Below are 24,724 nucleotides of genomic sequence, written 5' to 3'. Positions count from 1 at the left end.
CACTTGCCACGTCTGACCTTTAGAATGACCTCTGACATCATACCATGCCTATATATAGTGACGTCACAGCGTGACGTCATACCAGGAGCGGGAGGCTACCAACTCGGCTCGTCGGGTAACGGCGGCCGCTTGCCACGGCGTGTCGCGCTCCTCCCGCTGGAGGCGCTAGTGACGTTATGGCGTGACGTCATACCAGGAGCGAGAGTCGGGCTACCAACTCGGCTCGTCGGGTAACGGCGGCCGCTTGCCACGGCGCGCCGCGCTCTTCCCACTAGAGGCGCTGCATATGCAGTATAAAACACCTGCTTTCTCAACCTACCAGGCTTAACCAAAGCTAAGCCCCCGCCAATTTTTTTTAAATACTATTTGGTTGCATCTTATTGGGCTCTCACTGTACCGTATCGGGCCACCTTACGAGGAAGCACAACCAATCAAAGCAGCAAGCACAACCAGTGAAGAAGCGAAACAATTTATTAACTGAATGCAGTGACTTGCATGTCATCTGGGCCCTCAGCGTTTCAACAGCTGATCACTCCTCTGCTGATGCCAGGAGCACTCCAGGTCTTTAAGCTGCTGCTGCAAGAGATCTATTGCAGGCACAAAATATTTGCATATAGTTTAGCAAGGCTAAGTGTGGAATATCATGAAGTAATATGTGCCATGTCAGAACAGTCCAAGACATGCCATTGTCAAGGTCATGACAAGGTCAAAGGTAAAGTCATGGTATAGTCATGACATAGTAGACTGTGATATGACATGGTATGACTCAGTTGCAACCCTTCGTGCATCGGTGGTTTCAGGGACGTATTTACGTGTGCCCGAAATCCGTAAAGTTGGGTTAGTAGTGATGCTACACCAAAAAGGATGGCTTTAGCCACATGATGTGGTACAGGGCAAGGACATTGCTTTAATACTCGCAAGTTAGCTAAACAGTACCGGTGGGCTAGTCTGTCTGCAGTCCTTACAAAAACTGTAGCACAACCAAGACAACACAGAAAGAAAGTAGATGAGACCAAATGCTAACCTCTCTGAATGATTTGAAGGGCAGGTCACTTTTAGCTAAGGTTCCTAAAACCCCCCAAATTTTCTCTCCATAAGCAATGGTTGATTCAAAGGGGGCGTGGCCCCCCTGCTTCCTAATCAAGGAATTGATTTTTCAACTAAGACAGAAATGCATTGCTAAAACAGAACCATCCCGTTCCCTCTTTCCAAGGATCCCCTGCAAATCCGTTCCTGCCCAGAAGTCACAAGAGGAAAAAACAGGACGGAAATACCAAGGATACGTATGTGATGAGAGGACAGGACAAGCGCAAACCCCTCCTTACATTCGTGTGTTGTTAGGTTCCTGCTCTTGTTTTCTCCTCATGTCGAACTAAAAAGTCCAGCAACATGAAGTGACAAGAGCTGTACTGCACTTCATCCCATGACTTAGCACCCACTCCAAGGCCTATATAAACCAGGCCCCATATGGCCCTCAATCACCATGCATCTTACGGAATCACGTGACCTGTACGAGAACCAGTCCTGAACCACACAGAACAATATCAGGAGTTCTCGTTCCTGGGCTATCATGTCATGCAGCAGTTTTTGATTACAACATACTTTAAGACAAACATAGCTTACCCCAAGGTAAACTTGGGTGCCTTCTTCAGCACATTCTTAAAGAAGAAAATGCCATAGCATTTCGGTTGCCTGTTGCGGTATCTATAACGAGTGTCTAACGGCTTAGCAATCTTCCCGCCAAAACTACGGTTGGGGTTCCACTGCCCTTACACGGTAAGCACCAGTTTTTACATTTCAAAATGTTGAAGTACCTTCCATTGCATTATCATGTGAGTTAATACTAATCTGGCTCACAAATCCACCTTAAAGGGGTGGAGACACCAAATTTGTGGTTCGCGCGTTCTTTGTTTCAAACGTTTCTTATGGCTCCAGGAAGCATGATACACACTCAAAGATTCATATATTCACAGTGAATAATTTATTATAGCATTTCTAGGTGAACGATTTTCAGTTTCGGAACGCCGATTTGTACAGTGACGTCACAGAGGGGGAAGATCAACTACTTCGCTTGTTCACGTGGGCCCACAAAAGTTGTGACGCACCTACTGCTGCATCGTCTGCTTTCTCACACACGTGCTGACCAGCGCATGAAAACAAACAACTGCATGTCTAGTCCCAGCAGCTCGGATTCTGACAGATCTGATTCTAGTGAGTGAGGACATCGACTTTTTTTTGATCGCACGCTAATATCGCCTTCGTGGGTTCGCGTGAGGATGCGAAACACTTTGCAAAATGCCAGTAAGCATCGCTGCGCCGCTCTACCCAAGCTGCGCCCACAACCGGTGTCACACTTCGCTGCCGTGCAGCAGTATCTGAGCACTGCTTAGGATGGTGTACAAATATCACAAGAAAAGACAAGATCGCCTTGTTATCAGAACTGCCAGCCATACTCGAGCAGCGAGAAAGCATGTCTGCTTATATGTTAGGAGCTTTCGGCAACGGCACCGCTCGCGGGCGCTCCGGGCGACGTACGTACGAGCTCTGCTGCTGCCTGGCTGTCGTGGTCGTCACTAGGCCTATAGCCTGTTTAGCAAGCGGCCGGCGCTTCGGAAATCGCCTGCGCTATAATAAAAGGCCTACTTTTCACAAATAGCTTAAGTGTTAACAGAATCATCTCACAATAAAATAATAGTATAGTCAATCTCCTCGACGCCTTCGGCAGCGTATATAGTGGGCGCCAGGCGAGCCGGACCCCAACGTCGGGCCAGCGGCAGCTGCTAGGCGGTTGTGGCAAGAAATTTGCTCATATCACATTTGTTACCTCTAACAGCAGCTCAGTATTGGTCAGCGAACCTCAAAAATGACACTTTTTTTCACATTTCTTGTCCCATGGTTTATTATTTACGTAAAGAACACTCTTTAGCTCGCTTTTATGACGTCGGCAGACGGTATCCAGGCTGGCCGACCGGCCGGCAGACTCGGCGTACTTCACGTCCACACAAGAAAATACAAAACAGCCATGCTACCAGAAATGATGCTTTCTAGATTCGGGATACGACAGCATGACTGTGCTAAAAGTGGATCTTTCGGCAACGACACTGCATGCCTGCGGCAACGCCGGCCGATGACCTGCGCGCTGGTCCCAGACTGCCCTAGTCGTCGCTAGGCCTAGCTGGTTTCGCATCGACTCCGCAGCTGAGGGCGCTTCGGGACTGGCCAGCACTCAGAAACGTGCTCCGCTCGGCACCCCTTTACTGTGAACTCGTCCCATAATAAAAGATATGTTCGATCTCCACGACCTCTTTGCAACAGAGCAAGCAGACGGCAGGCGAACCGCACCAGGTAGCAGCAGCACAAAACCGGCTATGGGATGAAATTTGCTTGCATCGCAGTCATCACTCCTACCAGGAACTCGGTATTTGCCAACGATCGTCAGAAACGATGCATTTTTGATATTCATATATCCCAGGGTTTGCTATGAACGTGAACTATCAATACTATCGCGTTCTTCAGATGCCGGCGTTCAGCACGAAGACTGGCGCAGGCCGCCCGGCTCCAAGGAGTGCGCCCTATGTCATCATGACGCTGCCACTCTCCGCGCTCGCATTGGCTGCCGCTTCCCATCGTTGTTGTTGCCGCGAGTGGCCCGCCGTTGACATTTAGCAGGCCGGACGCAGGCAACGAGATGCATAATGCACAACTAAACAGGAGCAGCAAGGACTTGTCTAGAAAGGATAAATGAAAACCTTCAAAATCTGTCAGGAAAGGTGCCAGATGCGCTGTCTTTCTATAATTAGTCTAAGAGTCTTCAAGAGTTGATAGGAGATACAACCAACCAGCTATATTTAGAAAATTCATGAATCCTTCTTCATTGTCAAACTTCACACCAATTGCAGCGCTTCTCATCGGCAAAGCTCAAGAAGTTGTTCCCCAGGAGCTGTTGCCACAAATGAAGCAAGAAAAAAGCTGTGCCCATTAATACCAAGTAGCGAACGAAAAAAAAATGCAAATTGGATAAAGGCACCACAATACATCCATTCATCAAAAGAACTCCAGTACAAACTGCACCAAAATGCAACAACCTTTATCACTGGGGCAAAAATTATTTGAGCCTGAAGGACGGAACCATAGCTACAACAGTGCAAACGACAACGAGCACAGAAGAACAGGCAAGGCTGGGTGAGTTGGTTAGCCCTGCTCGACTATACAGAGCATCCTGTTGTCCTGCCCTTTCTTCTTTGTCCGCATGTTTTTGCACTGTTGTAACCACGTCAAGTGTGACTGGCATGTCTGAAACTGAAGTTGAATTTCAGTCGCCCAACTAAAGAATTTCCATACACAAAACTACTCACTTTATTTTTAAAAAACAGTGCTTAACCTAACTTCAAAGTACCAAAGGAATAAAACCACAACAAACCAAAAGCATTCATGTTCCTTATGTTCTAAGCCTCATTTGCATGCATTTGCACAAGACAATGACACTGAGGGATGATGACTCTTCAGTGGTTTCCAATATGTGACCACATGCAAGTGTCACCCATTATGCTCTATACCAGGTGTTTTTTTTAGAAGGTCCAACATTTTTAAAAAAAGGTAAATTGCTTTAGATTTATTTTAGCACTGGGGCTACACTGGAGACTACGGCGGGCGCCAGGCAAGAGGAAAACTGCTTTAATTAGTTCGCTGATTAACTAAATATGTTAATTAACTTTTCTAATTTTTGTTTCAGGGGTTATGTTGTATTCGCAGAATTGGAGATCGTCCTCTAAACAGTCCAACCGAGAAAAAACAATTTTAATTAAAAATTTTTCAAGCACGTTACGAGGCGCGAAAAAGTCAACCTGGTAGGCATCTTCACACCGTAACGCAGCGGCGGGAGCGCCTCTGACATAATTCACTCCGCCTTGCGCTTTGCGTCACGCGTCCTGGACTGGCGGCCTGCACTATCGCTGCTTATCTCGCTTCGCTCCGCGGCCTCACGGAATGCCGCGCTGGAACAAAAACGCATTGACACAAAGTGCAGGGCGGAGCGAACTACGTCACAGGCGCTCACAGACGCTCTGTTACAGTGTGAAGCTGCCTACCAGGGTGACTTTTTCTCGCTTCGTTACGCACGCCAAAAATTTTTTCATGAAAATCTTTTTTCTTGGGTGGACTGTTTGGAAGACGATCTCCAATACTGCTAATACAACATATCCCCTAAAGTAAAAATTATAAAAGTTAATTAACGTATTCAGTTAATCAGCGAACTAATTAAAGTAGTTTGCCTCTTACCTGGTGTCCGCCGTAGCCCTCAGTATAGCCCCAGGGTTAAAATAAATGTAAAGGAATTTACCTTTCTTTAAAAATTTTGGACCTAAAAAAAAAACACCCGGTATATACTATATATAAGGCACTTCATTTTCAGGTAAAACATGGTTTCACCCGATTCTTACATCCCAAGAATATTTCAAAGATCAGGTTAAACCCAATTTCTACCCGATAATCACCTTCTAGAGAAGGAAGACGCCCAGCAAAAATTAGCACGTATCCAGTGCTGAAGAGGAGTGTTTTCAGTTGACTGATGATTTAACCCTCTTCTAACACTTGTTATTCATAAAATGGCTTAATTTCATGATAAGATCAACAAGTGTGTTTTAGGAGCGAGGAAGACATGGATACAGACTAGATGTTTTATTGATGTTGCTGTTTCAACACTGCGATAGCAACATCTTGCTCAAAGGCTCTTGTGCACTTAAAATAGTCACTGTGATGCTGAATGAATGTTTTCCCAGTGCACAAAGGTAGGCAGGTCTTGCGCAGACAGGGAAGTGCTGTGCAAGAGATGGCAGTGTACAAAAAAAATTACTGCACATTATGAGAAACAAAAAGCATTTGAACAGGTAAACAGTTCTTTAGAGCAATTTCAGTTCCATATTGTTCATGAAAACAATGAGCAAAAGATAACAGAAAAGACCATGTTATGCACCATATACAGACAAGCGCTTATACTACATTGTCTTTTGCTGCAAGAACTGAGTTGAAAAAGCCCTGAATTATGGACCTTTGTTTTTAGAAACCAGACTTCGACCTGAAATGAAGCTACAAATTTTTTTACGCTCCCCCCCTTTTTTGAATTAGAAAAATAAAACCCAGGATTGAAAAGCCCTACCTATATACAGATAGGCGTCAGTGAAATGCAAAAAAAAGAAAGAAAAAGCATCCGTTCTGAACAGTCTTCCACTAGTTCATGCCTTTTCCCACACAAAACACTAATGCGAGGGTGCCTTAAAATGAGCTCCTCAGCTGCTGACACTTTTTTGCATCCAGGGATGTACCCAGTGCTGCATGCATATGCTACTCTTCCATTGCTTAGACAATTGTGTATCAGTGCACCATCATTTTTTTTCTTCAGCAATACACATGAAAGCACGCTCCTCACTTCTTGCACGAAGAGGCAAGCCAATGCTGACACTGGGACGGAATGACAAGTAAATGTGAAGTAAATGTGACAATTGTGTATCAGTGCACCATCATTTTTTTTTCTTCAGCAATACACATGAAAGTATGCTCCTCACTTCTTGCACGAATGAGGCAAGCCAATTCATCCCGCTTTGCTTCACTGTCTGAGTATTTGCATTTTTCAGCATCTTCATCCACAAGGAGCTACCACCCATTGAATGTAACACCCATTCACCCGCGCACTGATATGTTCAAATTTAGTTTTTTTCCTCGTGTTATCGAACGATGGAATTCTTTACCCGGTGATATACGTTCCCTGGAACCAAACCTATTTTTCAATGTTGTTGCAAATCTGTGATTAGTCTGTTGCATTTCTGTTCTGTATTTTAATGGTGTTCACTTCTGAATATGTTGTCCCTCTCTGCCTTTTTTTTTCCCCCACTCCTGCAATAGCCCCATCTGGGCTGCAGTATATGTAAATAAATAAATAAAGCAGTGCTGAGAAAGGGAAGCGGAGATAAACTGTGAATCTGTACATTACAAAATTGTAACGATCCAAGCAAAACTTTGTGAACTTTAAAATGGCGACCTGGTTTAATGCATTTATGTGCTGCCCTTATTTACGCTTGTGCCTACAGGCCCAGTGACATGGGGACTGCTCCAAGAGAAAGGCCAAAAGAGGTGCATACAGCCTTGCCTGAGTAGAAAACACAACGCATGCACCACAATCAATCTGCCAGACCTAATACAAGGTCCCTCCTTGAGGCTCACATAAATCTTTGGCTCAAGATTAAAGTGTGATGGCCAGAACAGTGAGCAATAGTTGGCTTGCCACCCATATTATCACCCAGTAGCAATTAAGAAGGGTATGAAGGGCTCCACTTACCCTGACGGTAAATTGTGCATTTATTGCAGTAACAGCCACCTGTTGTTGCTTCTCTTTGTACAAAATAGCTTGTACTGAAATAGAAACGACCATGACAATCAAAAGAAAGTCCCTGACAATGACACTGTAGTGTTCTTCAGTCTTCACGCCCCATTAAACACACACTTAACACTGAGTTTTCAGTGTACCCAGTGTTGTAGGCGTTACTGAAAAAAAGTAACTAAATACGTTACTCGTTACACTAAAAATAAAATAACGTGTTACCGCCCTACGTTACCTACAAAAAAGGTAACGCGTTACCATTACTGTTACTGAAAAAAAGTACCGCACATTACTTTGCCATTACTCCATGGCCGTAAATTTTATTCAGTGCGTCATCGCTGTAAGAACTCAAGTTAACAATTTTATAAAGCTAATTTTTCAGATAACTCCAACTTCACAAAGCAAACATAGCTCAACTCAACAAATTTACAGTAATTCTGGTGTGCTTCTGCTTACGTAATTACGCGGAAATTGTGTAGCAATAAGGAAATGCTTAAATGGCATAGTTCCGGAAAAACATGTGCGCACATAGTTTTTATTCACTTGAACCTACACAATTATCGCAAAAAATACGTGTGTTTGTCAACATGTTCAAGGTCAGCCTCGGTCGCTTAAGAACTTAATAAGCAGAAACGTAGCCGCAGTTGCAGATAGAAATAAGCAAAATTTACTTTGAAAACAATGTTGATGAAGGGAGAAAGTTGGAGCGACAGTGTTGTTAGCAGAAAATATTTAATAAGTTTAGTATGAGGTAGCTCACTACTACACTAAGGCCCATTATCTTTTCTTCCCTCTACTTCGGTGCTACAGACGGTTGTCTGCAATCCCTTTTTCTGTGCAGTACCATTGTACTCTTTCGACGGCTCTCTTGGGGCCATCTTGAAGTAAACTGGCGACATTCCTGAGTTTACTCAGAAGAGGGAACTGCTTACGCAAAGAATGCAAGAGTGCACACCTGGGAACGAGACCTTTTGGTTAGAAAACAAGCTTACGGAGCAACTGCCTTAAAGATTTCTGCAAATGGCCGATCGGTGGCTCGGCATGCGTCCCTCTTTAGAGAGTTGTGTGTGTGTGCGTGGTTTGGGACAAGTGTGTGAATGCGTGTTTGTGCTTTTTTTTAGATGAGTGCGCTGTCAAGGGCAGGTGTTTTCTGGCATGCATGCGAGCCGCAACAAGGGTCGTCGAGAGCACCTGGAGATTTTGTTTATTTGCACCATCATTTTCGGCGTTTTTTTCTGAAATAGAGGCGAAGGGGGACAATTGAAATAAAAAGTAACTAGTAACGTGACACCTCACGTTACCGAAAAATGTTAACGCAAGTATGTTACCCGTTACACTTCCGAAATGGTAACGAGTGCGTTACTAAGTTACCGAAAAAAATAACGCGTTAACGGTAACACTGTTACTTGTAACGCGTTATCGACAACACCATTAAAGCAATGCATAAAAAGGTACACTCCCATGCCAGTAAAACTAATTTTAATATGTTTAGGAGCAAAATGTGAACTGCACAGTTTTTTGCTCGTGTTACAAAAGAGTACAGCAGGAAGTATGCAGTACTGGCTGCAGGATTTGTCCCCTGCACATCCAAAACCTTTTCTCTTTTCTTTCCACCTAATGTAATTGCAAGAATGCTTCAGAGGCACCCCCTATACATAGCATGGCACAGCTATAAGAAGAATACGCAGGGCAGTGACAATTGTGCATACGTGTAAAATTAACAGCACATGATGTCTCAATGTATGCTGACTGTCAAAGAAAAAAAAGTAGACTGAAAACAGCATTCTGGTGTTGGAGCTGGCTGCAAACCGAAGTAAAAGAATTTCTACAAGAAAAGAATGATTATGGCGAGTGCACTGGACTGAAAGAAAGAAGAAAAAGAAGTAATACAATTTATGCAATACCATACAGGCAATAGAGGAGCGCAGAACAATTTTGCCCAAATCTCCAATCAGGGCAGAGGGCTCAGTGCAATCTTAGCCTCACACAGCACCACAGAAAATATTAATAGTCTGATACAACTCGACTCTGCACTGAATCTCCACCCACATTCAAGACTGCTACACAGAATTCCTCCACAACAAAAAAGTAGTCCGAAATTTTTCTTGTTGCCTAAACAAGAAGCCAACTGCCATATGAAATTAAAGGCCACAAATTTTGATGCTTCCTGTTTGATATCATCAAACTTTGAAGTGACTGAATTTTTATGGTGCAAGGGCATCTAGGGCCGAACAGCACCATGGCATAAAGTGTTTTCGTCTTCTCAAGGTGGGGTCGAAGACCCATTTCAGAAGCATTTCATCCTAAAGAAGCTGAGCACCAGGCAACGGGAAAGCTTGTATAGGGCGGGTACCCGGCAGCACTGGGGATCGAACTCCACACCTCCCACATGCAAGGCGGATTCTCAAACAACTTGGCCACCCCTGCAGAGAGTCAAACATCAAAAAGGTGATTGTGTTTACTGTTGTGGTTGGTCAGCGGAGTAATACAGGACGCTGCGAACCATGGCCTACTCTTGTCAACCGCTCTTAAAGTTGTACCTAGCACTAATACACAGCTGAAAGAGGTATTTTTTTTCTTTTCTAAGCTAGAGTTGCTTTCAGCGCACCGTTGCAACTGCAGTTAGCACAGGATCTCACAGCTTTTGCAACTTACAGTTCGTTTTTCATGGTTTCCTAGCACTGCAATGCCTAGAATTCCCAGGTTGCTTGGCTTCTTTCCTTCACTGGAAGAGAGAGAGAGAAAGGTGGGAAATGACAAGCAGGCCGAGGAGGTTCTATGAAATCCTTGTCACACTGCCAAACTTCGATGAATGAGCTCAAGGGGCCACTACAAGGCAAGACCTTGGTTTGCTTTATAGTTAACAGGGGTTTAACATCCCAAAGCGAGTCACACTATGAGGCATGCTGTAGTGAAGGCCTCCAGAATTTCGCCTCCATCGAAATTCGGCCGCCGCGGCCGGGATTGAACCCGCGTCTTTCTGGTCAGGAGCCGAGCGCCGTAACCACTGAGCCATCACGGTGGCCTGAGGCAAGACCTTGATTAAGCAATGTTTTGCTAAACTAACACAAGTATGAATAAGGACCATAACCTTTTGCGGTGGAAAATCCTAAATTCTGCGGATGAAGAATTAAGACTCCATGAAATTCCGCAGGAAGCAGTGTTATGAAAGAAACATGCAAGTTTATTTTCCAAGCACATGCCTCACATGCTGCAGAGGTCCCTCTTCAAAAATTGAATGTGGCTGGTGTAACTCCGATATCAAGTAATGCTTTCCTGTTATTTCCACTCAAAGAATGAAGCTTGTGTGATACTAGATCTCTATAATTAATGAATGATCCCTCTGCTTCAACAAAGTTGATTGTGAAAGACAAATATTTGAGCTCAATAGAAGGGTTGGGGTCACTTCCATTCCAGACAAGAAAGGCAGGACATCGAAGTCTCCGTCCTGTTCGTCTTTCTTAGAGAGAAACTGTGCAATGTCTGCATCACTAGATTACACCTCTCGAGCAGCTTCCAAGTACACCTGACACCTAGGACTGGTGGTCCTAAACTAAGCCCAGGCACGCTTGCAAACTGCAACCTTTTTCCTGGCAGTAACCTGAACGGCAGCGGATCCTCTTTTAGCTATGGTCGACTTGAAGGGTTTTGGATTTTGTTATAACTGCAATCATCTTTAAAACTTCGCTTGAGCCTCAAACTCCCTCTCATGTTATATTTAGGAAAATAAGGTAAATTAGTTATTTTCCCATGGTTCTGTCATTCCTACTGATGTCTGTAACAACAATTGTATCAAAAAATGAGAATTTGGCTCCCAGTAGAAAGTCCCGTCAAAAATGCTTAAATCCATGATTTTTCGCAGAATCGCGGAAAACTAGAGGCCATGAATACTCCAGGTAGATAGGTAGGTAGGTACGCAGGAACCACCAGAAAGGAAACTTCGGTTTATAAACATCAGTAACATGAATTGTGATTGTGAACAATTAACACAGGTTGTCAGCTGACTTCTTTAATTTGTCCACAACACATAAGGAGGAACAATGAATAACCTAAAATGCTTCTTGTTTTACACCAATTAATCTGTACATACATACTTTGGCATCTGCAGCAATTTGAAAGCAAATAGCCAAATCCATCAATCAACTGATCATTTGAAAAAAATTCCCGTTGCAGGCATATTCCAGCCTTAGGCAAATATTTATGTTGTTTTGCTCGGGGCTTCACTTTCGCAGCAAGTCACCTTGTTTGATACTTCCTGCATCTGTGGAAGCTGGTACTTCAACTATGGTTTGGGACATGGAATTTGCATTAACTGCAAGAACTTTATATTTTTCCTGGTGGAAAAACGGCGCAAACTAAGACAGAGAACACAGAACAAGGGGGGAGACACAAGTACTGACTCGCAACTAAGGTTTATTAGAAAAAAGAACAAAATATTTACACTAACCACCCACGACTGTGTACGTCATAACCTTGGGGAAACAGATTACGTGCATGATATCTAAACAGGAGTGGCGCACGTGTGCACCCGGTTATTCAAGTATCTAAATTCCATATCTGACAAGGCCACTGAAGGTTCGTTGATGCACCGTTTGGCATTTTTTCGAATAAAGAAGGCTTCCATCAGCTCCTGGGTCACCTTGTCTTGGTGGCGAAAAAGCACATTAGTTTCCAGGAAAAGGGGAGTGCATTTGCAAACTTGGCAGTGTGCAGGTAGGTTGTCTCGCGAGTCACTGCCGAGTAAGTTGCGGTGCTCAAAAAGCCTTACGTTTACACAGCGACCCGTTTGCCCGATATACTCTTTATCGCAAGACAGTGGCAAACGATATACAACACCCTGTTTGCAAGGAATGAAAGGCGACACATTTTGTTGTACAAGCCTTGATATTCTTAAGGATACCAGCCGCCAGTTTTTGGTCCACTTGTGGGCAAATTGCAGTGAGCTTCTTAGGTGCCGAGAACACCACCCTGACATCGTACCTTTTTGCCACGCTCTTTGACCCATGGGAAAGCCTGCGAGCGTACGGAATGACAGCCGGTCTACGGAGCTCACAGTCAACATGGCCTCTTCCGTTGGCCACTGTCTTAACCCACCTAAGAACTTTTTCTCTGCCCGGGAGATGACGTGGCCGGGAAAACCACTACTTTTCAATCGTACCACTTGCTCTGACACACTTTCCGCAACAGGGGGGTGGCAGGACCTAGATGTGGCAGCCTTAAGGCAACAAACAGCGATACCATCCTTGATCAGTTTTGAGTGCCCCGACTCATAACCGAGGAGTGGCTTGACAGTGCACGGGCGATACATCCAGCAGAGGTGTCCCGGAGTAGCTCTCAAAGAGATTTCAAGAAAGCGTAGCTCGTTGCCAACAGGAACCTCCGTAGTAAAACAGACCACGGCCGAACTGACTGAACACCCTCAGAACGTCCTCAGAACTAATTTACCTTAACTGACTCGGCAGTGACTCGGGAGACAACCTACCCGCACACTGCCGGGTTTGCAAATGCACTCCCCTTTTCCCGAAAACTAATGTGCTTTTACGCCACCAAGACAAGGTGACCCGGGAGCTGATGGAAGCATTCTTTATTCGAAAAAATGGCAAACAGTGCGTCAGCGAACCTTCAGTGGCCTTGTCAGATATGGAATTTAGATACTTGAATAACCGGGTGCATACGCGCCGCTCCTGTTTAGATACCTCTTTCACGCCATGCACGTAATCTGTTTCCCCGAGGTTATGACGTGCGCAGTCGTGGGTGGTTACTGTATATATTTTGTTCTGTTTTTCTAATAAACCTTAGTTACGAGTCAGCGCTTGTAGAGTCTCCCCACTTGTTCTGTGTTCTCTGTCTTAGTTTGCGCTGTTTTTCAGCCATGAATTCCCACCAACTAGCCCAGATGTCTGCTCTGCTACAATCATTTTTCCTACCTAAAAGAAAGTAAACAATAGTACCCTTCATTGTGCATGACGTACATGGTATCATGACTGAAAAATTACGGCTGTTTAAAAGTGTACTTGCGTGGTTGTCTGTCACTTACCACAGTAGAACCCTCACTACTGTGGTCTATATCATTGGTAATCAATGATTCATTGATTTCACTCGAGCAGTTTTGAAGTTTGTTGAACAGCATTGTTACATTTGGGCTTCTTGGAAGTTGCAGCAGCTTGACAAGAACAGACTGCTGGCGAGGACCAGTTGCAGCTTTTCATTAGGACAAAATGACCTATGCAAAATAGCAGCAGCATTGAGTGACCCTCGACAATGCCTCGGCAATGGTGCCTCACTGATAAGCTAGGAAATTGAATTCATAAAATCCCCCACTAAAATTATCAAAATGTCAGGGCTGAAACCAGAAACTTCCCCAAGGTGGCTGATGACCCTATGTTTATATGGAGAGGGGAAGATGACAGAAAACATTCAGCATGTGCACAGGATCAGGCCCATTTTGAAAGGAAAAAAAAAAAATTGTCACAACATAAGGTCTTCTGACCTTCAGAGTTTAAGCCCCCAAGTGTAGCATAAAGCCACAGCAGAACAAAGACTGCACCAATGAGTGAAAAATAACCGTGTGCTACATGGCAACGGCAATGTACATTGTGAAGAATCCCAGCAGCAATTCTGTGTTGCCGTTGAGATCTTTCTCACACACACACACACATAAAATAAAGAAAATTAACACAAACTAATGAGCAAGGTCCTTGACAGTATAAAGACACGTGCATGTATACTTTGTACACGTGTGCCTCCTCTTAACATTGGCAAGTTTCATATTCAAGCAAATGTTGATAGTTGTGCTCATAATAAAGCACAGCACACAAAAAAGTTCAAACTCTTCAGATGTGCTTGCATGAAACTAAGGGGTTCGTTGCATATATGCGCAACATTGTAGTTCGATAAGCGCTGAAAAAATGCAACAAATGTTCCAACTTCTGCAAGGTAACAAGTTGGAATACCTAGATCATCAAAAAATTTTGGCCAAGGCTGCATGAGCATTAGATGTTAATATTTTTGCACTGTTTAGTACCACACCACAAATTCTTTGCGTGTATACATTCTTCAAACACTATCATCCAGAACCTCGGACCCTTCATCATGCATCGCCTTTCATTTGCTTCCGTACCTTTAATTATGGTTATAGGCAACAACAGACACTTCAGGGATGACACCTTCCCTTATTGGTAAAACCACCGTTTGTTTCAAGCACAAACGTAAACACGAGTGCTTGTTCATATTTCTGCTTGTGGGAACAATAGATGGCTTTAACATTGGCAGAAGGAATCGCTATGAGCCTTAGGTCCTGGAGTCAAAACCCAGCGACAGCAGCCAAGTTTCGGTCAAGGTGAAATGCAAGCATGCCCGTGTGCTGAGCAATGTCAGTGCAGGTAGAACCCCAGGAGGTCGAAACTAATCCAGAGCCCCCTACTATGGCTTTCTCAAAGCCCACATGCAGCCTCGCATCGTCAAACTTCACATAATACCGCAATCATGTGTAACAGATGGCACTGAATGCTTGGGAGATGGGGCACTTGATAGATTCTGCATAACATGCATTAACACAAAATGAAATTTATTAGAGCGCTGTCAATATATGGCACGCATTCATGTGATTCATTAAAGATCCATACTAAGGGAGTAATTTACTCATTGGCAGCTACCAACATTAAAGACCTATTTCTCGAACACGATGTTCTGCTTGGGCATTGTTTCAACACATGCTACAGTGGTCTGCCTTGCAATCTTCTGTTCTAAACCAATTATACAGTTTCTACAAAACCCACGACACAAAACTTCACAACAAAAAAAAACAGTGGTAGTTAAAAATGTCCCCTCTACGGCTGCGCCAGTTGAAATCTTCTCTTAAGATCTCATAGAGGGGAATAGACCTTTCCACAAATTCCGCCGCGCCACCAAGCGGCCGCGCAAAGCACTCTGGGAAAACGGAGCGCCGCGGCGCCGCGCTCGCGTCTTTTCGTTCCGTCTCTCCGACTGCGCCTGATCACCGGAAAGCCTTCCTCTGCCATCTCGTCGCCATCGCTGTTTCTTATACCTGTGCTACACGGGAACATTCGAATGACATCTGAGTCGAATGACATTCGAAAACTGGAATGACATTCGGACTCGACGGACGCGCGCGGTGCTACACGAAACCTTCCAAGCGCATTCGAAAGCCTCAGCTGGTTTTCAGTGTACAACGATGACGACGGCGGTGGTCACACTACTCCGACAACGACACTATCACGGTCAACAGCAGCATGTGATTATAGTGAAATATCTAGTTTACTATAATATGATTGCAGTGGGACACGTTTTTCAGGCCAACGACACCGACGAATCCGATCGGCGGACGGTCAGCCTTGTCGGTGGCTGAGCGAAAGCACGGTGATGAGGCGGCGGTGCAAATATGTTCGCGCTTCTAAATGAGCGAAACGAACGGCCATATTTCACATGTGCACACCTGAACAGTCACCAGCGATAAGCGCTTGCCAAATTAATTTCAGTCGACGACGACTCCCTTCCCTTCCGCGACGACTAGGCCTAGCGGGTCCGTGGGATATGATCTGTGATTGCGGCGGTTGTGATGAGCGAATCACTAGCTTTAGCGAATGAAAATGGTCACCGAGTGTAGTTTTGGCAATAGTGACCTGAAATTAATTATTGCTTACATCGCTGGGCACGCATATGATGAACGTGAAACGCCGGTGTGACCCAGACTGCCGAGCCGTGCTTTACGGCCAGCAGCAGATCGTCGCCGTCGCTAGATTGTGGATGACAAGTTAGGCCGTTTCAGTTAAAGCGAACGGTCGCCAAACATACTTCTGGATAAAGTAGTTTAAAATAAAGTACTGGTCACGTCGGAGGAAGCCGGTACAAAAAACGAGAAGCGCCGGTCCTGTGCGATGTTAACAGCCCGCGGTTGTTAAGTGTTTCTCAGGCGTGCGATCGTACCATCGCTTCCCACACATTATCGCACTGCGTAAACAAGCACGGCTACAGCCGGTAAAAAAGAAAACAGGTTGATTAATAGAACTAAAGCGCCGATTGCGTTTTATGTCATAAAAACGAGTACTAACTGTTCGTACGCAGCGATGTAGTCCTCATCGGCGCACTCCTGGGTGAATTTCATGCTGACGCGGTAAATGTTCACTGCTGTAATATATAATCTTCAAGCACTCCCTTAGAAAGAACACGAGCTATTTGCTAAACATGACACAGTTGGTTGACACAGTAAGCGTGACACAGTCGGATGTTGCGTTCCGCGGCCACGGATCACCAGCCGAGCACCAGCAGACGCAGACCGGCGTTCTCCCAATGCATGTATACACAGAGCCCTCGCCGCTCATGTGCCCATGGTGGTGGTGAATAACTTTATTCATAAAAGCCCCCCCCCCCCCCCCAAAAAAAAAAAAAACGAAAATTAAGCAGCAGCATTACGGGCGGCCTTCAGGCTGCCGGTTGTGGCGTCCTGGCCGTACTTAGTCGTGACGCCCTCTGCCCCGGTCACCAGTCGAAGTTGGAGATTCGCATGTGCCCATTGCTCTGCGTAATCACAGCAGGCGTCCGTTCCGCATACACTCGGTGTGGAAAGATCGTGGAGAGACGATCCATGTATCCCTTGCGCCCGCTAGTGATGAAATGCGTACCACATATTTCGTGGTGTTTCGAAGGCTTCCACAGGGTAAATCGCCCTTGCGAACCTTGCCGACTTATCCTGCGCACCCATTCTAGCTTCAGCGTCTTGTCCTTGGGGAATACGTGGTATGAAATGTTGATGTCCTTTCTCGTGTTGTTACTACAGCCGGGCACGCAGCACCTTTGACCGCCACCGCGATTCTAATCTGCAGACATGTCGAATGTCTAAAAAAATCCCCACATAATTGCAGAAAGACTAAGAGATAACCACCACAGCAGTGCGCTGCAACATTTACAACGCGCACGAGAAGACGCACAACGGCTGAACACGGCGGCACAACACAGCAACACGCTTGACAGCAGACGACGCGGGCGGCGACCGCTCCTTTCTCCCATCATGCTTTGCGCGGATCCGCTAGGGGATGGCGCGGCGCTGCAATTTGTGGAAAGGTCTATTGCTGTTGAAGATGATTGTTGTAGGATTCTTGACGTCTTGCAGATTCGAATTGCTCAATCACATTGCAAGAGGACACTTCTGGAGAGGTTAACTTTTTATAACAATTAAAAGCACAAAGGAAGATACAAGCAAGGAGAAAACATATTTACACTTGACTGGCTCGTACTTCTACGTGACAAAACCAGCCCTCGGTCCTGCCGAAGCAGCTAGTTTTAAAACCTATGTCCCCGCCCTCGGTGGGGAGAATAACCAATCAGGTACTGTACAAACATCCACCCAATAACTTATTGGGGAAAGGAAAACACAAGCAATCAATGATTGGGGAAAGAAGGTAGCTCATCGCGACTCCATACACATATGTACACTTTCCACCATCACGATTTGAGAATTACGCTCTCCTGCTGCGAGCTTCGTGAACACTCACTTTCCCAACGTCCGGTTGCCCCAAGTTCAAGGAAAGCCACTTCAATCCATCTGTTTCTCATCGTCGCGCCTCATGCCTGCAGCTAGCGTGACAATAGGTCAAAGCACGCCGCTGCAGACATGGCACAAAGCCACGCACTGGGACGCGGGTTTGCCTCGCCGTAAACACGTGCACCCAGGATGCGCCCTAACGACTCCGTCCATGAGGGGAGTTTGACGTCTCCCGTAATCCCCCGCCATTTGGCGCCCCCTCTTCTCCCGCTGGGTTGCTGACCCCTTCTGTGCGGTTGTGCAGAGGGCCCAAGAGAAAGAACGTAATGGGCATTCCACTACGCGACCGGATGCAGTAAACAAAATACAGCACTGCGAACTTCACTCCTCCCAACCAAGGATGTCACACGGACACTTGTTGTCAGTGGGACATTAAAGTTCAGCCACGGTGTCCAACAACAAAAGTACATACGCACGCACACACGTACGTCGGCTGTCCGGTCAGTCCACACACACGCACACGTGTGCCGGCTGTCCAGTCAGTCCACCAGCACGCACACATGTGCGCACACAGCGGATAGTTCAACCCGTACACACAAGGCCGGAAACCAATCTGCACATTCAAGAATTCACGTCAGATCGGTGCCCCAAACCGGCAGAAATTACTTCTATCCGCCTACATCTCGAAACAGAACATCAAGTTTCTGTTGAGCTTTGTCCACAAAATTGGACCAGAATTCAGAATGATCCGGCACAGCGCCGGTTGCAAAGGCTGCCGCCGCCATCGGGTCAATAGAGCTCACCTGCTCCCCGCGGGCTACGAAGATTGCTGCTGCCCTCGCGTCTCCATTCTCCACTTTGAATTTTACAGTACGCTCAGGCCTCTCATCGGCTACTTCACATGCAGTTTTGCATTGAGATTCATGTGCCCACCGACGTTTCGTTCAAAGAAAATCGTGCTGTGACGCCTTCTTTTCTCACAACTGTCTTCACCAGCTTGCTTACGCACTTCTGGCAATGAAACATACTGTGTCTCCTCCACGCCAATACCCACAAGGACAGACGCATTATCTGAATTTCCCGGTTCCCTACCTGCCGCGCAACCTATTGCAGCGATCTCAATTAGCTGACAATCTGCTGGAAAAACTTTTGCAGCTTCCGGATCTGCCTGAAGCTCTACCGGCGTCTCGGGTTTGTCTCGAACAGGTTCGTGGGCAATTTTGAAATTCTCTTCAAAATCAGCTTCCTCGTCTTCTTCATGTAGCCGCTCTCTTTCTGGTTGCTCTAGCAGTGAGAGCGTTTCAGGTGCTATCAACTTCTCTACACCTTCCGCTACATGAGCTGTCAGTGCGCAGGGTGTCAGCTCCGGCTGGCTACCCACCTCATATTTGAGAGCTAGCTTACACTTGCCTGCGAAGGGTGTTCGCGCTATTGGCGCCTGCTCTGTCGCTTCGTCGAGCATTACTGCTGCCTCAGAGTTAACACCAACCTGCCCTGGCACAATGCTGAACTCCTGTTCACAAACAACAATGCACTCATGTGCCTCTTGGGTCTGCTCTGACAGGCAGTGCTTCACAGGCGTGACTAACGCCCCTATGCCCTCAGCCATCTCTCCTGGCACGGCACACATAGTTGGGCCCTGCTGCCTAACCGCTGCAGCTTTCACACCTATAGCCACTGGCGCACAGGTCATTCTCAATACGGGAACATGCTGTTCTCGCTTCGATTTCGGACAGTCAATCATTAGATGCCCAAATTTCATGCAGTGAAAACATTGAACTGCAGCGAATAACACCTCGCTATCAGCTTTTGTTCCCTGTCCTACTTTCAACTGCATCTGTGTGAGCTTTATCTTTTCTCGCTCAATTAGAAGTTTCAACTTCTCAATTTCAAGCAGCTGTTCTGCCTTCTGCTCACTCTCCCAACAGCGCATCATGCCCTCCCGATCGTACCGCACGGCAGCCATCTCCCTTTTCTGTGCTATCATTTATAGCACGAAAACACTACACCGACATGGTGAATTCGGAGAAAGCAAAAAGGTCTCCTACCTTGTCACTAGTTGCTCTCCTCTGGCGCGGTGATCTCGTCGCCCTGAGTGACGACAGCGGGCTCCTCGACGCGGATGAGTTGAGCCCCAGCTCTCACAGCAGCTCGCTGACTTGAACCTCCTGCCTCGTTTGACTCGCTGGTCGCCTGGTTCTTCTCTTGAACCTCAACGCGGACGCCTGGTTCCTTCCACAGCTCACGGACTTGGCACCTCCACGACACGTCGGTCGCCTGGCTCCTTCAGCTCCTCGCTGACTTGAGCCTCCTACGTCCCGTTGACATTGACCAGCAGTCTTCGAAGCTTCCAACGTCACTCTATGACGCTGACGTTCCTCCTTTTAGGACGTACCGCTCTGCAGCTTGTCCACCGACTTGATCTTCCGCCCCTCCGTCAGATACCTCGAGCAGAAAGACATAGCAAATCCTGTCGAACTGTGCCACTTGATATCCTGACTGCAGAGGTTACCTCTTTTAGGTTACACAAAGAATGATCATAGCAAGGGGAAGACATATTTACACTTGACTGGCTCGTACTTCTACGTGACGAAACCAGCCCTCGGTCCTGCCGAAGCAGCTAGTTTTAAAACCTGTGTCCCCGCCCTCGGTGGGAAGAATAACCAATCAGGTACTGTACAAACATCCACCCAATAACTTATTGGGGAAAGGAAAACACAACCAATCAATGATTGGGGAAAAAGGTAGCTCATTGCGACTCCATACACATATGTACACTTTCCACCATCACGATTTGAGAATTATGCTTTCCTGCTGCGAGCTTCGCGAACACTCGCTTTCCCAACGTCCGGTTGCCCAAGTTGCCCATCATCCGGTTGCCCATCATCGCTCCTCATGCCTGCAGCTAGCGTGACAATAGGTCAAAGCATGCCGCTGCAGACATGGCACAAAGCCACACACTGGGACGCAGGTTTGCCTCGCCGTAAACACGTGCACCCAGGATGCGCCCTAACGACTCCGTCCATGAGGGGAGTTTGACGTCTCCCGTAATCCCCCGCCATTCGGCGCCCCCTCTTCTCCCGCTGGGTTGCTGACCCATCCTGTGCGGTGGTGCAGAGGGCCCAAGAGAAAGAACGTAATGGGCATTCCACTACGCGACCGGAGGCGGTAAACAAAATACAGCACCGCGAACTTCACTGGGGTTTTGGTATGTGGAGTGTAATGTCACAAATCTGCACGTGAGCCATGAGGACAGCCGGCGTAGCGGAGGGCTCAGGATTAATTCCATCTACAAGGGGTTGAACTTTGCATACAAAGATGACAGTGCTTGTGCCGCAGATAAGAAGCGAATACTGTCATAAGTCGAGATGGAAATAAAACAGCAGTGACTCGCGAATGTATCTGAATGCCGTATTACTGCACAAGACAGCATTCAGAGAGCATTACCGTCAAGCACAGATAGAAAAGCTTTCGAAAACAATTGTCAGGCTCGATCCGCACGCAGGGCACGTTTAGAGGCACACACATAAATCTCGGCAGCATTTCTAATTACTTTCAAGGCAAGGTGCCACAGCGATGCACTTAAATCCTGGAAGTGGAGCGAACCAATGTGACTCAGAGGTTTAATGACTCATTACTTAAATGCTTGAACAGCAGCAGCGTGTATTAGCGATAAGGTACCCGAAGAAGACTGTTTATCTGCAAGAAAAACAAGGTAAGTCCAATGACGTCGCCATGACTCTGCAGTTATATACAAGGTAGACACGACTCACCAGAGGCTTAACCAACTGACGGTTGCTTCGGAAGCGTGTATGTCATTGAACTGTTGCCGGCCTTTGCGGCTTCGAGCTGGAAGAAAAAATAGACGAATAAATACCTTACACTTTGTCGGGAGATCACGATGACGAAAAGTATCACTTCTTCCGATAAGCAGTAGCTGAATTCCACTAAATCAATGCCACCTATCCAAGAACAAAGTTATTTCGTTCCAAACGACGCACCTGCCAGGTTGCACAGTAAAATCAGCATCATCGTCGTCATTCCCAAATAACATTGCTGTTGTTCAGAACACATAACTGTGGGCGTGTGCGAGCCTCTAGCAGATAGCGCGCTGCAAACTCAAGACGTTCGCAGGTAACCACCCCCCTGAGCAAGGCAATATCGGGTTGGCAGCTTCAGAGAGCAGAGCGAGCATGAAAGCAAGAGAGCGAGCCGCAGGCTAAGAATATAGAGAAAGAACGAATAAGAGAGGACACTCCCAAAGACCCCAGCAGCACAGTCGATTGTAGCGCTCCTAGCGGTTGGTGAGAGGAACACGCCCAGACTTCCTGTTTTGTTTTCACTGGCACGAATTTCTTCCATGTTGCTCAAAACGATTTCAAGGAACCTAGCCACTAGTGAAGCCAAGCCGCTAGATGAAGCAGCTGGCCCACACTTGTTGTTTCGGTTTCATTGGCGCAAATTTCTAATTGCTTGCGCATTACTCACATTTGGCTGTGGCCGGACAGAATGTCTCACTTAATACCTTGTGCGAAATGCGTCGTACCGAAATTATTTGACTAAGTTGTACAGACAACAGAACTATACAAAAGGCTTTGGATTCATAAATCAACAAGGGCTCTTTCTGTTTGGCGGGCTTGTCTACTGTTCGGAGCAAGTGGTAATTCAGCATGCAGTATTTAATAAACAGATGTAGTGTCGAGGAAACTGTTTATTCCAGGGTAATATAAAGATTGAGCATATAAAGGCTGCATACAAACCGAGGCTAGCATGGTACAGAAAGGTTAGATAGAAATACCATCCCGTTCCTTAATATAGGCAAATCTGAAAGTATTAACAGAGAAGACAAAGGACAGGTAGTCACGGTATACACTAGGCACGGCCAGCTTTGTGAGCTTCGTGTGGCCAGGGTCCATGAAATCTTTTGCAGTGAAATGGTCACTGCAAACCCTGTATGTGGCATACAATAGGCTGGCCGGCTTTCTCAGAAGGTCGTCTCTTCCAGTTTACTGCACCCATGCTGTCATGCTGCAATGACGATGGTGTAGTCTTTGTCAAAAATAACTAGGCTGCATGGTTTGCTTCTAGCTCATACATTGGAGCTCTTACAACATCCCTGAAGCTGAAATGGTCGTTAAAGGTAAGGACTGGGGGTCTTCTTACATTCCAACACCTTTTGATCTTTATGAAAGCTACAGGGGCTCCACTATACAAGCTAGAAGCAAACCATGCAGCCTGGTTACCTTTGACAAATACTGTACCTAGCGTAAGCGTAATTGCTTGAATAATATTCTTACACTTGGTACCACAAGATGTTTGTACCAGAGGCAGTTAATATAGCCACACTTTAAGGAATAAAAAATTGTGGGGTCCGCAGTAAGCTTATCACAGGCACTGACCAAAAAGCATAACTTTGCTTTCTTGAGGGGGTCTTGACTACGCCGATTGAAATAATACGTATCAGACAAAGCCAATATTGTTGAGAGCCCTGCTTACATATTCTTTTCTGCAGCTTTTTTTTAAGGCTTATCTAAAATAAAAAAAAATGTTTAGTTGCTCCACCACTGCAGTCATTCCGAAATAATGGCTTCAATATTTACTAACCCGTAGTAGTAATAATTTACAATACAATATTTTAAACTCAAATCAAGAAGCAGTTTTGCCCAAGCCTTCCTATTATGAAGCTAGCGCTACAAATGTGAATAAAAGATTTTTGTTTTCACCCTTACTGCCCGAACAGTAAGCATAAAGAAATCCAAAATATAAGAAAGCTCAACGCACCTGCTCTCTTGTGGTATACAGAACAAACTAGTCCCTGGCTTCTTGTGCGTTCTGCCGTTGTTCTGGCACCACGACACAGAGCAGTAGCTGGTGTAGGAAGTGCAGCCAGATGGCATGGCAGCATGTTCTGAAGGATGTTAATGCATGCATGTGTTATTATGAATAATCAAAAAAACATAGCAAGTCACAACTTTTTTTTTTATTCGAGGTGTTTGCCATTAGGCATAATGTAAAAGGGAAAGAAAGTTATAAGGACTGTAAACAAGCCTCGCTTAAAAAGTGCCAAAAGTTCATGCTAAAGCGATTATCATGAGTCCACTTGCAATAGTCGCCTGCAACGTCCCATCGCAGGCCTACCTTCTTTAGGAAGCGTCGTCTCACAGAAGCTGCAGCCAGGCAAGTCCACAGCAAGTGCCACAACTATGCTAAAAATTGTTGTCATTGTAAAAGCAAATCGCGCCACAACTCTATCGCTGCCACACAAATACATGCAGTACATTTTGAGTCTAAATAGGAGTTGAACGCAGGCGCAGTTAACAAGTACCCGAAACGTACAAATACGAGCCCTTTCAGGATTTGAAATACGCGCCACGCCGCTCCTGCGCAAGTACGTATACGGAAATATGGTACAATGTGCAATGCGCTTCACTGCGAGCAAAACAATATATTCGCATTAGTCACAGTAAAAAGTTTCAAGACTGCACAGCAATTTGGCCTAAAACTGCACCGCGCAATGATTCTATGCTGTAGTCATTCGTGCTCTGGACCCCCATGCCGCACTCATACCACTCCCCTACATTTGTAAACAAACCACCCAGACGGCCACTGCGCGTCTTACGCCCTATGTTAAAAGCTCACTGCGATGTAAAAACGCAACAGTTGCTTGTGCTGACTATTTATGTCAGTGTTCTCAAGCATAATTTCTGTAAGAAATGTGTCTCACCTGCTGTCCAACATGAGAGAAGTAGCTTCTGCAGCACACCACCGACGCCCACAATCACGTGCAAATGACAGTGCCGATGAAAGTCGAAAAAAAACAAAACAAAAAGACTTCGGAACGTTTTTCAATA

The 24,724-nt window shown here is 45.9% G+C and overlaps 1 protein-coding gene and 1 long non-coding RNA gene across 6 annotated transcripts in view; one reads left to right on the top strand and one right to left on the bottom strand.

Moving 5' to 3' along the window:
- Nucleotides 1-1,486, top strand: part of LOC149355516 (uncharacterized) — a 5,665-nt gene extending 4,179 nt beyond the window's left edge. Inside the window, exon 5 of the mRNA XM_089583824.1 lies at nucleotides 1,214-1,486. Within this exon, the coding sequence (XP_089439950.1) occupies nucleotides 1,214-1,291 (78 nt within the window). The 3' untranslated portion in view covers nucleotides 1,292-1,486. The remainder of the gene's footprint in view (nucleotides 1-1,213) is intronic.
- Nucleotides 546-24,724, bottom strand: LOC149355515 (uncharacterized). 5 transcript variants are annotated; one of them, XR_016291534.1, is made up of 8 exons: nucleotides 24,598-24,724; nucleotides 23,655-23,781; nucleotides 21,647-21,722; nucleotides 19,922-20,318; nucleotides 10,028-10,097; nucleotides 9,726-9,795; nucleotides 7,331-7,404; nucleotides 5,662-5,816 (listed from the first exon to the last, which is right to left on the bottom strand). It is a non-coding gene; the product is annotated as an uncharacterized LOC149355515 (long non-coding RNA). The 5 variants fall into 5 exon arrangements; XR_016291532.1 differs by lacking the exons at nucleotides 5,662-5,816; nucleotides 9,726-9,795 and adding an exon at nucleotides 546-587; XR_016291531.1 differs by having other exon boundaries at nucleotides 7,331-9,795.

The sequence above is a fragment of the Amblyomma mixtum genome, chromosome 3 (assembly GCF_055824585.1).
Source record: "Amblyomma mixtum isolate Tamu chromosome 3, ASM5582458v1, whole genome shotgun sequence".
NCBI classification, from domain to species: Eukaryota; Metazoa; Arthropoda; class Arachnida; order Ixodida; family Ixodidae; genus Amblyomma; species Amblyomma mixtum.
Note: the sequence above shows the minus strand (reverse complement) of the source record. Positions and strands in the feature narration are given on the sequence as shown.